Source organism: Diabrotica virgifera, chromosome 1, assembly GCF_917563875.1.
Source record: "Diabrotica virgifera virgifera chromosome 1, PGI_DIABVI_V3a".
NCBI classification, from domain to species: domain Eukaryota; kingdom Metazoa; phylum Arthropoda; class Insecta; order Coleoptera; family Chrysomelidae; genus Diabrotica; species Diabrotica virgifera.
Genome location: NC_065443.1, coordinates 21,180,198 through 21,193,022, shown reverse-complemented (window position 1 = coordinate 21,193,022; position 12,825 = coordinate 21,180,198). Strand labels below are relative to the sequence as shown.

The 12,825-nt window shown below is 30.2% G+C and overlaps 1 protein-coding gene across 2 annotated transcripts in view; it reads right to left on the bottom strand.

Annotated features, from left to right (window-relative positions):
• LOC114324621 (solute carrier family 66 member 2) overlaps nt 1–12,825 on the bottom strand; it is a 57,380-nt gene that overhangs the window by 20,456 nt on the left and 24,099 nt on the right. For both annotated transcript variants that reach the window (XM_028272489.2, XM_028272490.2), the window contains one exon: nt 5,935–6,151. In XM_028272489.2, the coding sequence (XP_028128290.1) occupies nt 5,935–6,151 (217 nt within the window). The remainder of the gene's footprint in view (nt 1–5,934; nt 6,152–12,825) is intronic.

Below are 12,825 nucleotides of genomic sequence, written 5' to 3'. Positions count from 1 at the left end.
AACATTTTTACCTGATGAAAACTCCAAGAGAAAAAACTTTTGTTGCATTAAATGAATGCTCACCTCTGACTCTTTGTCGTAGACAGACTTCAACTTTGTCCACATATCTTTCGAGGTCTCACAGGATAAAATGTGTGTCATAGGGCCTTGCTCTATTCTGGTTACTATAAATTCTTGTGCTTTTGAATCACCAGCATCCCATTTCTTTTGGTCATCTCCAGTAGTGCTCGGTCTCACAGACTTTCCTATTACTATGTCATAATAACCACGGCTTTTTAGCACTACCCTTGTTTGAAATTTCCAGGCTACCCAGTTGTCACCACCACTAAGTTTCAACGCAGCCGATGAATTTTCCATTTTTCGGATTTATGTTTTTCTTTTTTTATGTATATATACTCGAGCTTCTTTTTCACCTTTTTTTCAGCTTTTCTTTTTTTTTTTTATTTTCGTTGGCCGCGGCAAACTACCGACACAGGCTCTTCAACACTGACTTTTTTTACTGGCGAAATACTCACGAAACAAGTGATCTGGGCCATAACCTGATGTTTTGCAGAATTGCGTGGATGTTAATTAAACACCGAAGTACTTCTAGTCAGTTTTATTTTAAAAGAAAACTCAATAATTCTACAAATAACTTAAACATCAAAATCAACATTTATTTTTCTTTGACATCTATTTTTGCTTACAGTTGACATCTGACACTTATATAACATTGTTTCCAACTACATCATACAATAACAAAAATCCCCTAGATTTGCCGTTGCTTATTTTTACTGGGTATTCAACAAAAATATTAAATAAAACATATATCAATATAAAATTTAACTATAAACAACTGTCACGTCAGTCGCAAAAGTGAGGTTGCACCAGTTACGTTGACACATGAGCATGAAAATTATGTTACCGTTTTCGGCAGGAGTTTCGCTTCTGTATGGTTATTTATTCTGTGCCTTCGCTATGTAACTGTTTGAACACACTCATAGCGGGCCAAATTCCTTGTAACGCGTTCCATTTCCACCAAACAACAAAAAAAATACGGACTTAACTGAAACTTTAAATAATTCTGATTTTACTAATTTATAACCCGTACCAAAAAGTACGTAACTTTTTTATTATCCAACATAAGCGAATGAATAAAAAACAAAATGTAGCTATAGTTGGAATATCAGTAAACACAGAAAAAGTTTCACTTTGAGAAAAAAACACAGCTTGATTGGTACAGAATGACACTTTACCTGTCTATCAACAATATTATTACAGCGATATTGTTAAAGAATAAGGCTATAACATAAAAAACTAAATAAAATCCTAATCTATAATAAAATCTAAATAAACTCCCTAGTGTAGTTGGTATATTTAATAAAAATTCTAAAAAATTTTTAAAAATCCAAACGGATTACGTTAAAAACGTTTTCGGACTTATCAGTCCATCATCAGTGAACCTAAAAGTAAGTAATCTCACTTAGTAAAATTGAAAAAGGGTGAAATTTTGAATGTTAAAAATTGAAAAGTGTGGTTACGATTACTTACTCTCTGTCCTTGCTAAATAGCCACAATGCCAAACACTGGTCAAGATGTATGTTCTAACTACATGGTGAAATCTGTTAAATAATTTGGCTTACATTGGATGCCAACGGATTAGTACTAGATACATGATGCTCTACTCCATTAATTAAGAGATTTTTTTTATTATGAATAGGTCTACATTGAACTACGTTTAGTCTGTCAATGATTTAGAAAGAAGTTGAAATACTTCAAATGTCAGTAACATTGACATCCAGGAAAGGGAATTTTTAAGGTATTAACCAAGGTCAAGATCCAATGTGGTTACGGAAATTTAAGTTTAAGACTGTGTTGGAATTTTAATTTTTAATATTAGAAATCAAGTATATTCAAATGGGAAATAAGCCACACTTTTACCTAAAAATGATTTTATTAACGTTTCGACGCCCAAGTCGGGTGTCGTTGTCAAAATACAAAATAATACTAAATAAATAAAAATGTTGTTGCTTAGTAAAAAATTCTTCTAATAATTTATTTAATCTGACTCATTTATATCGGCAATTCAATATAACGTCGAAACGTTAATAAAATCATTTTTAGGTAAAATTGTGGCTTATTTCCCATTTGAATATACTTGATTATAAAAATGCCACAAGAAAATAGCTTCAGAACAACATTAATATTAGAATTTAAATTTACTATTTTTTTTTAAATATTACAACCATTACTATAAACTATAAAATTAAATTTGATCGAAATTATTGTCATAATATGGTAATGAAAACAAAATGTAAGATAGAATTATTGGTTAATGAAAGTTAATAATTTTTTGGGCCTAAAATAGCCTTGGGGGTGAAAGTTAAAACGTTGAAGTGATACAAAAGTTGTTTAGTGTGTATAGAAATATAAATTTGTTAACTGTAATGTTGGTTGTATAAGTCTGTTGTATAGACTTATACAACCAACATTACAGTTAACAAATTTATATTTCTATACACACTAAACAACTTTTGTATCACTTCAACGTTTTAACTTTCACCCCCAAGGCTATTTTAGGCCCAAAAAAATTATTAACTTTCATTAACCAATAATTCTATCTTACATTTTGTTTTCATTACCATATTATGACAATAATTTCGATCAAATTTAATTTTATAGTCAAGTTTATAGTAATGGTTGTAATATTTAAAAAAAAATAGTAAATTTAAATTCTAATATTAAAAATTAAAATTCCAACACAGTCTTAAACTTAAATTTCCGTAACCACATTGGATCTTGACCTTGGTTAATACCTTAAAAATTCCCTTTCCTGGATGTCAATGTTACTGACATTTGAAGTATTTCAACTTCCTTCTAAATCATTGACAGACTAAACGTAGTTCAATGTAGACCTATTCACAATAAAAAATCTCTTAATTAATGGAGTAGAGCATCATGTACCTAGTACTAATCCGTTGGCATCCAATGTAAGCCAAATTGTTTAACAGATTTCACCATGTAGTTAGAACATACATCTTGACCAGTGTTTGGCATTGTGGCTATTTAGCAAGGACAGAGAGTAAGTAATCGTAACCACACTTTTCAATTTTTAACATTCAAAATTTCACCCTTTTTCAATTTTACTAAGTGAGATTACTTACTTTTAGGTTCACTGATGATGGACTGATAAGTCCGAAAACGTTTTTAACGTAATCCGTTTGGATTTTTAAAAAATTTTTAGAATTTTTATTAAATATACCAACTACACTAGGGAGTTTTACTTCATGTTAATTTTATTTAACTAGATGGTATACAGCCAACCTTCGGGTATTATCCCGTTTTATAAAAAACTAAGTTTTCAATCTAATAGCACATAAAACAACACCCAAAAATGTTACTCTACATCCTACCAGATTGAAAACAATGGGAACCTTCTCTGGTAACACCTCCGAGGCTTCTACAATTTGCAAGCCATAACGGATGCTGAGACTAAGGAAGATGGGGGAATTTTTCAATTTATAATTCACGTCCCATCTGCTCAGCGCGGTAAAGCTCCAAAGAGAATGGTTTCCTTCGTACTCCAATCAGAGTAAACATAAATTCATGTTGCAACGAAATTCAAAATGATTATTATTTTTGAAAAAAAAATCACTTAAATCGGACAACTGGTTTAGTTTACTTATTTTTAAAGTGGTGTGTTAATCTCTTGGAAAAGTGTAGTATACAAATTTTATTATCGAATTATAACTAGATAAGAAGCACTTATCTAGGTAAATACATACTATGATAGATAAGTAGGTACTTAAATACAGTTAACTGTTATGCAAAAATTAGCACTAGCACACTTACTTATCACAAATTCGGAATATGGTAAAAACCACAGTATATGTTGTGGATTTTTAAATATAATTATTAGTTTATTTAAAAAAAATCCTAACTCTAGCTCGCTTACATTAAACTGTATCGGTCTATTCTTTATCAGTTTAACCTTTTTAACGCTAACGATAAAAAATATATTGGATTCATAAAGTATTGAAATATTTAAAAATATTGTAAAACATATCGGCGGCTGAAAGGTAAAAGGTTGTAATCCACAATAACTTTTTTCAGGAAGTAGAAAAAACGCTCCATTTAAGTAATTTTATGAGGAATTAATCTAATATTTTTTTTTCGATTGATCTACAAATTAATGAATAAAATTATTGGATTAATGCCTCATAAAATTTCTTAAATGGAACGTTTTTTCGACTTCCTGAAAAAAGTTTATTTGTGGGTTACAACCTTTTTTTCTTTCAACCGTCGATTTGCTTTCTGTATGTCCCATTCTTACTTTCTGTTACCTGTTTTTTGTTACTTACGGGATTCATTTAAAAACCGCATAAAGTAACGTCCAAATTCATGTCACTTGTTTTTTGTGCTATAGTTGTTGCTGGGAGTCGATATGTACCGAACTGTGGTTTACTTTTGAATAAGAATACATTAAGGCCATCGGTACATAATTCGCAAATATTTTACGGCTATCCCTACTTTTTCTGTCTTTACACGGCAAATTACGTGTAGTAAAATACTCACTGGTATGGATAAGTAAACTTTACTTGACAATGTCATCATTAACTTTAAAGATGGCTTTTGAATGTTCTTGGATAACTGTTACTTGTACAATTAATTACCTTAATTATTAATTCAGTTAATTAATATGACAATTTTTCACTATGTATTCAGTGATTGTAATAAATTATCTACTGTACAAGAAAAACTAATAATCAATTTAGAAAAGAGGAAAAGTGATAAAGTGATTTTTTAGTAATATATTGTTACTATGAAACGCTTACAATGTTGAACATCTTTAACAACAAAATACTTGGATCACTGAATATATCCTGGTGTATTCTGCTTGGATCTTCCATAAATAATAAACAATAAATAACTTTTTATTAAGTTCACGTCTTAAATCAATTACATATTTATCAAAAATACACTATCAATATTATTTAATCAACAACTCAAAATATTCCCGATGTCATGTCAAATATTTAAAATTGACACTGTCTGACTGACAATATGCTGACAATATTCTATTCGACTGAGTGCGTTGTATGACAAAGATAGATTTGGAAAATATTACCACCGAGATTGTGTTCATTTTTTTCGAATCCTGAAAAAACCAATAAATATTTTTGAAAAATTTAAACGCAGAATGAAATACTAAATTATTACCGAGGGCCGAAAGTCCCTTAGAATAAATAAAAAGTTTATTTTGAATGAGATATTTGAAATTAAAATTCACACTAAATTTTCTCATAGTTTTTCACCCCTGTAACTTATTAAAATTAATATTATAGAAGTTTTCAGGAACTTTCGGCCCTCGCTAATAACGTAATCGTTCATTCTGCGTTTAAATTTTTCAAAAATACTGATTAGTTTTCTCAGGATTCGAAAAAAATTATCCCATTTGAATACCATTGGAGCAGAAACTACGTACCCATCCCCTTAAATGAATGTTCGCAAATGATCAGAAATGATCGGAGAGGAAGGCCTTCAGATCCATCGTGAATTTCCGTTAGGCCTTCACTGAATTCTCTACAATATTTGCGAACATGTTGAACAGATATGCACTTTTACCCATAAACTTCGATTAACTGACGCTGAATGTCAATAGGTGAAATCCATTTTGCATTTAAAAAACGTATCACAGCATGAATTTCACATTGGGGGTAACACCGACCGGGACCTCTATCTTCGAAAGCTGCTAGGCCGATACTGAGCAATGCAGCGAGACGAAAGTGGAGGGGCAAGAGAGAGGGAGAGTTGATGTGTATCGCTGTGTTGTCAGATTTGTCCCAGCACGTCGCACTTTTTTTCAGCACCATAGGTCTTTATCTTTATTTACGAATGGCCCTTGTACATAAACTTATTGAAAATTCTAAAAGTAACTAAGAAAAATGAACTCACCTCATTCCTTCTGTGGATTTGTTCCTGTAATTCTTCATGAGTTGGGGCGTTCCTAACATCGCCTCCGTGAATAATGCAAGAAACCCAACGGTCTCCACAAAGATTATATAGTCTATGAATATATACATCAACAATGAAGTCGCGATGGTAAATATCAAAATACAGTCCAGGTACGATTGAAAATCAGTCCAGTTCCAGAAATACTTCGCGTCAAAATCTACAAAGAAAAATATATGGAATATATAATATGTTTATATAATTGATGGATTCGACCGTTACTTGATGGAAGTTCATTTTATCTAACAATAAACACTGAAAACGTTAGTTTTCTATACTTCCACAAAATTTATTACAACTAAGTGACTACCCGATAAATTTATTACAACTAAGTGACGACGTGGTGACTGTCCGAAAACTTACATCGGTCAAACTGGCAGAACCTTCGACAAATGGATAGAAGAACACAAAAGGGCTTTCAACAATAGAAAAACAGACACTTCTACATACGCACTTCACCTTCTAGATCATAATCATTCTTTCAATGAAGAGTTTCAAATTCTGCATATTCAAAATAAAGGCCTTAAGCTATATTTTTTAGAATCTATGGAAATTAATAAGGATATAATTCTGAATGACCAACTCGAGACAAACAGCTCCCCACTCCTCAACCCCTTCAGTTAAAGACTTAAAAAGGCAAACACATTGTAAACTATATCACTTGAGAAAGGCACTCTGCCGAAACAGCTGTAGTCACTTAGTTGTAATAAATTTTGTGGAAGTATAGAAAACTAACGTTTTCAGTGTTTTATTGTTAGATATGTTTATATATTGCTAATAGAAAATATAACCTGTTTTTAAGAAATTTTGTTTCGTTATTAAAAAAAATCTCTAACGTCTATTCTCAAATGTCTATTTTTAAACTAGTCCAGTCGGGATTGCATTTGACCTTGCATGGCAAGCTGGCCCAAATTTTATTATTCTACCCTTTAGGTGGGTAATAGTAGTGTAAATTTTAATTCGCGACCGAATTCCGCCGTTGCGTTAGCCACCATTTTGATTTTAAAAGAGAACCGTTGTTGCTCAATATCTGCGCTACTTCCAATTTTTAGACAAAAATCGTAGCAAATGAAATTGTTGCAAATGCAATTTCCTACAGTTTTTTTTTTAAATTTATTTTGTGCGGTCAATATTTCCGAATTAAGTGGAGAAATATTGGAAGAGGGGAAGCATAATTATTATTGAAAGCATAATTATTGAATTAAATATCGTTTATTATTAACTTTACGACATATACACCAGGGAAATAAGGCAAAAATACATATACCATGTTCGGGACACTTGAGCAGCCAGGTTGCAAATGGGTTTTTTGGATACTATATACCTAATACATTATAAATACAAAAATGCCCGTCACAATTTGGACGAGAAATTTAGTTATTAACAAATAAGGGTCAAAAATGAGAGTTTTTTCGTTTAAATCCCTACAGGTAAAAATAGGGTAATTAAATGTCTTATTTATAATATTTTTCTTTTAGTAGATGAGCCTAGGTTTAAAATAGCGTTTTTTGAATTTTGGTCCGAATTTGTTGCTTCGGATATTGCAAAATAAAACTAAAATTTCGAAAATAAAAAAATTTGCTATAACTTTTGCGAAAATGAATTTAGGACTTTTAGATTGCATGAAAAGTTGTGTCAAACAGTCCATACAATACACAAAAAATTTTAAGACGATGCGTCAATTAGTTTAAATTTTATTCAATTTGTTTATCTCAAAGAGCTTTTTTTCGCAATGTTATTGTTCAAAAAATAATAATGATACAGCAATTCTGTGAAAACAACATGAAAGAAGAATAGTCATATTTTCAACGCATTTAAAAAAAATCATTAAAAAGTCATTTTTATCACTCGGAGAACATTTTACTAAAATAGAGTCATTTTTGGCTTATAAACAATTTGAATAACTTTGTTAATATTGACTGTAAGCTAAAACTACAATGGAATTTGAAAAACTGGTATTTTTATACGAATGTTCAAAGAAAAACTTTTCGCCTAGGTTAATTATGGTCAAATTTAGCCACTTTTTTTATTTAATTGACGGCTACTTTGTTTATAACAATTAAGCAACCTAACTAGAGCCATTTTGAAGTTGAAGATATATAGGTTATGTGTAATAAAAGTTTGAGTAAACTTTGAACCTCAACAGAGTGGTTAATAAAGCTTTTAAAATGGCGTCCGAACGGAATTAATTCGTGGTCGGTGATGGGGAATTACTAAAACACGTTCACTCAAAAAATGAAACTGATTCTGCAAACATATGCTGCGATTAATATCGCTGGAACTTGCTGATGGATTTTGATCATAATTTTTTTTTAATTTGTATGTACACGTAGTCTTATAGAGTACGTTATGTACACACAACGCCATCTAACATTACAAAAAGTTAGAGGGAACTCCCCTTATCACTCAGGGATATGAAAAATAGTTTACGACCGATTCTAAGACCAACCGAATATACATATATAGTTTCATAAAAATCGGTCAAGCGGTCTCGGAGGAGTATGGAAACTAACACTGTGACAGGAGAATTTTATAGATGTAAATATATAGATGGTTATTAACAAATAGGGGTTGGAGATAGAAGAGTGAAAATTAAGGGTTGTATGTATTTTTTAATTCTACAGCATATAAAATTAAGGTAGATAATTTTGTCCAAAAAATAAAAAAAATGTCAGGAGGGCAACACCCCTTATAACTTATGGGTATAAAAATAGATTAAAACCTCTTCAACATCGTACAGGATAAACGTGTAAAATTTTATAAAAATCGGCCAAGCCGTTTCCGAGTATTATGGTAACTAACACTGTTACAGAAGAATTTGATGTATATAGAAGTGCGAATTAAATAATAAAAGTGGCTAACTCTGAACTTAATTAACCTAGGCAAAAAGTTTTTGTCTGAAAATTCGTATAAAAATACCAGCTTTGAAATCCTAAAGTAGATTTACTCTATAGTCAATATTAACAAAGGTATTCAAATTGTTTAGAAGCCAAAAATGACTCTATTTTACTAAACTTTTTTCGGAGGGATAAAAACAACTTTTTAATGATTTTTTTCAATACTTTAAAAATATAACTATTATTCTTGCATGTGGTTTCCACAGAATTGCTATGTCATTATTATTTTCTGAACAATAACATTGCGAAAAAAAGCTCTTTGCGATAAACAAATTGAACAAAAAAACTAATTGACAAATCGTCTTAAAATTATTTGTGCATTATATGGAATGTTTGACTCAACTTTTCGTGCAATATGAAAGTCTTAAGGCCATTTTCGCAAAAGTTATAGCACATTTTTTATTTTTGAAATTTTAGTCTTATTTTGCACTTTCCGAAACAAAAAGGATGGGACCAAAATTCAAAAAGTGCCATTTTAAACTTAGGCTCATCTACAAAAAGAAGAATATTATAAATAAGATATTTAATTATCCTATTTTTACCTGTAGCGATTTAAACGAAAAAACTGCCATTTTTGACCCTTATTTGTTAATAACTAAGTTTCTCATCCGAACTGGCATTTTTGTATTTATAATGTATTAGGTATATAGTACCCAAAAAATCCATTTGCAACCTGGCTGCTCAAGTGTCCCGACAAAAACCTTATTTCTCTTGACTAATAATTGTACATAAACAAAAATGGAGAGAATTATATTTTATACAGGTTTGATCTCATTCATTTCTTTACTAAAATCAATATTTAAGGTCTTAGGTTCGTTCTTGTTGGTGTCGTTGCAGATGCGGTCGTAGCATTTGCGATCACGGTTGTTATCGTTGCATTTGCGGTCATACAAAAATATGTTGATTTTATCGTTGCATGTGCGGTCATTGCCTAATAAACAAATAATATTTTTACCTTTTTCTACCACTATCACATGAATAATTCTATAACCAAATTTTTGTAAGATTTAAATATTATTTACCATAGACGTTGATAAGAGGAGAAAATGCTTACTAATAATTTTATTACGGCAAAAAGTATTTTGATATAAAAAAACTTGCTTCTTTTGAGAGTTTAGTGAGATTATGTGCACTAATTAAACAAAATGAAGATAGTTGATTTAATAAACCTTAAGGGGTCGGTTTTCGTTACCTATTGTTAGAAATATAGATAAGCGGATTAAAATATTTCAATAGGGTCGACCGGACCTGCTAATAACTCGGGTGGTTACTAATTTACGTTACGACCTTCTTACATTTCTAGCTTTTAAGTAAAATGGCTGATCGCAAGTGCAACATTACCTGCCAAAATATTTTGGATTGACCGCTTTTGCAACGAAAATTACCTTGACCGCATATGCAACGACCGCATCTGGACCTATTTCGTTCTTGTTTATGGCTTACTGCTGATGACGTCAGCGTCTCGTTAGGCTTGCCATAGTGTCATGTGGCTTTATCGTCGAATCCTGAAGATATCTTATACCGATCACGTTACTAATCAGGACGTCTTATTAAGAATACACAAAGAAGAAGAAAACAGCTGTTAACCACGAAAAAACAGCCAAAATTTAATACATCGGTGGCACAATGAGGAATAGTAAAAGATATGGGTTGCCGCAACTAATTTTAAAGGGAAAATTAAAAGGGAAACGAGGGAAGCGAAAGGTTTACTGGCTGAAAAATCTACGTATGTGGTTCAATACAACAACCAAAAATCTTCGAAATTTTTTCAAAAAAAAACCTCTGAAAATATAAACAGCATAAAAAATCTACTTTATATCCGATATATATTATATTTTATAAATGTGGAACAAGTACATTTTAAGTAGGAAAATGCATCTACTTTAATTTATTGGAAAACGTAAAATGACGTCAAGACTTTTGATTGTAATTACTGAATACATTTAGGGCCGGTTGTTCGAAAGGTAATCAACAATGATCATTATCAAATATTTAATTACTGTCACCAACTGTCAATGTCAACTTTGTTTGGGTTCCTGAAAACATAATATGAAATTACTTAATCAATTATGTTAATAATTGTTATGTTAATTGATTAACTAATCTCATAATTTTAATCAATTATGTTTTCAGCAACCCAATAAAAGTTGACATTGACAGTTTTGGTGACAGTACTTAAATATTTGATAGTGATCATTGTTGATTAGCGTTCGAACAACCGGCCCTAAGGGCAACAACCGATCATTATCAAATATTTAATTACAATTATATTTGATTAAGCGTACTTCTGACAGATGTCACATTTTGAGGTTATGTTGACTGATTTATTTTATTATTTTGGTTTTAATTTAAAATAAAACATAATTAAACTCTTTCTGATGTTAATTTCTTGTTTTTACTTACAAATCAATAATAATAATAAGCAATTTTTAATAATTTAAGAGCTGCGGCTATATTTTAATTACTGTTTTACCTACAATCAATAACTGATTAGTGTTTTACATGTATTTTTCATGTCGCGATTTGATTCCCATCAAGAAAATTGATTACAATAAATGATTGATTATAATCAACTTCTTGATTAGCGTTCGAACAACCGGCCCATAGGTAAACTAGACTTTTGATTATAATTACTGAATACATATAGGTAAACTAGGTTATATTTTCTTACGACTAAAAACTATACCTGCATACCCACCATGCAACCCATTGTTAAATCGATTATGTTCGTTTTAACATTTGATCTTTATTAAGATCTCTAATGAGAGTGAAACGTACGTAAGGGCGTTCATCTCTGAACGAACTGAAATATAAGACGTATCTTAATTTTGTTTTACAGCGAATTGTATTCTAATGGTTTTTGTTATTATCTGGGTCAAAATAATTTTATTAGTTTTAATTGCACCATTTTTTAGGGGAGTGCATATAGATTTTAACTTCGGAAAAAATCAAACAAGATAGAACTTTTTGTAATTTCATTAAGAAGTGTTTAATAAACAACATATCAAAAAGTTCTACTCGAGAAATGGGAGCTTCATTTTTTATTAAACAAATGAACTACGAAATTAGATGTTTTTTTAAATAACTCCGAAAATAAAAATTTTAGAAAAAAACTGTCTTGACCATTGAAAAATTCAGAAAATTTTACAAAAAACCTTATATAAAGAATTTTCTAAATTAAATCTGTATCTTCTATATTTTTTATATATAACGCTAAAGTCACCCTTCTCACAAACATTGGCGCACTGTAAACTAGCGTACGGCGAAGTCCATGGTTGAGTTATTTTAATGTAATTCTTTAACTAATGGATCAAATGAAATTTTACAAATTGAACATGAAAAAGGAAAACTTAGCTATCTTATGGTTATAATAGAAAGAAATAAAATGTATGGTCATAAGTACGGTGTGGGTGGAAAGTGAACCTTACATGAATTTAGTTTAAAAATGATTTAAAAATGTGTAACTAATACAATTTTTCTTATACAACTCTCAATTTTGCACAACTTACCTTTCAAGCATATTACTAAATAATGTTTCATTCAAACAAAATTTAAAAATTTATTTCAAATGATATGACGTCTCAAAAAATGTAATTTTTGAAATCTTCGTAGTTTTATAGAATTACCACCACTTTAAGACGGTATTACTCAAGTCTGAACAAATCTATTACAGTTTTATAAGTATTTTTTAAAGCTTAGGATGTAATCTTTAAAATGAACTAAATTATTTTACTTTAGAAGTAAAATAAACTATTTCTTTTTGAGAAAATTAAGAAAGATAACAAAAATGTAATACAAAAACCGAAAATTACCAGCTAAAAAGATGTTTATACAAAATGATCAAAACTTTTTTCTGTAAAACTTACGTAAAATATATTTAATAATAAGCTTCAACAATAATAAATGTTCAGTAAAAAAAAATTTTTTAGCTCTTATA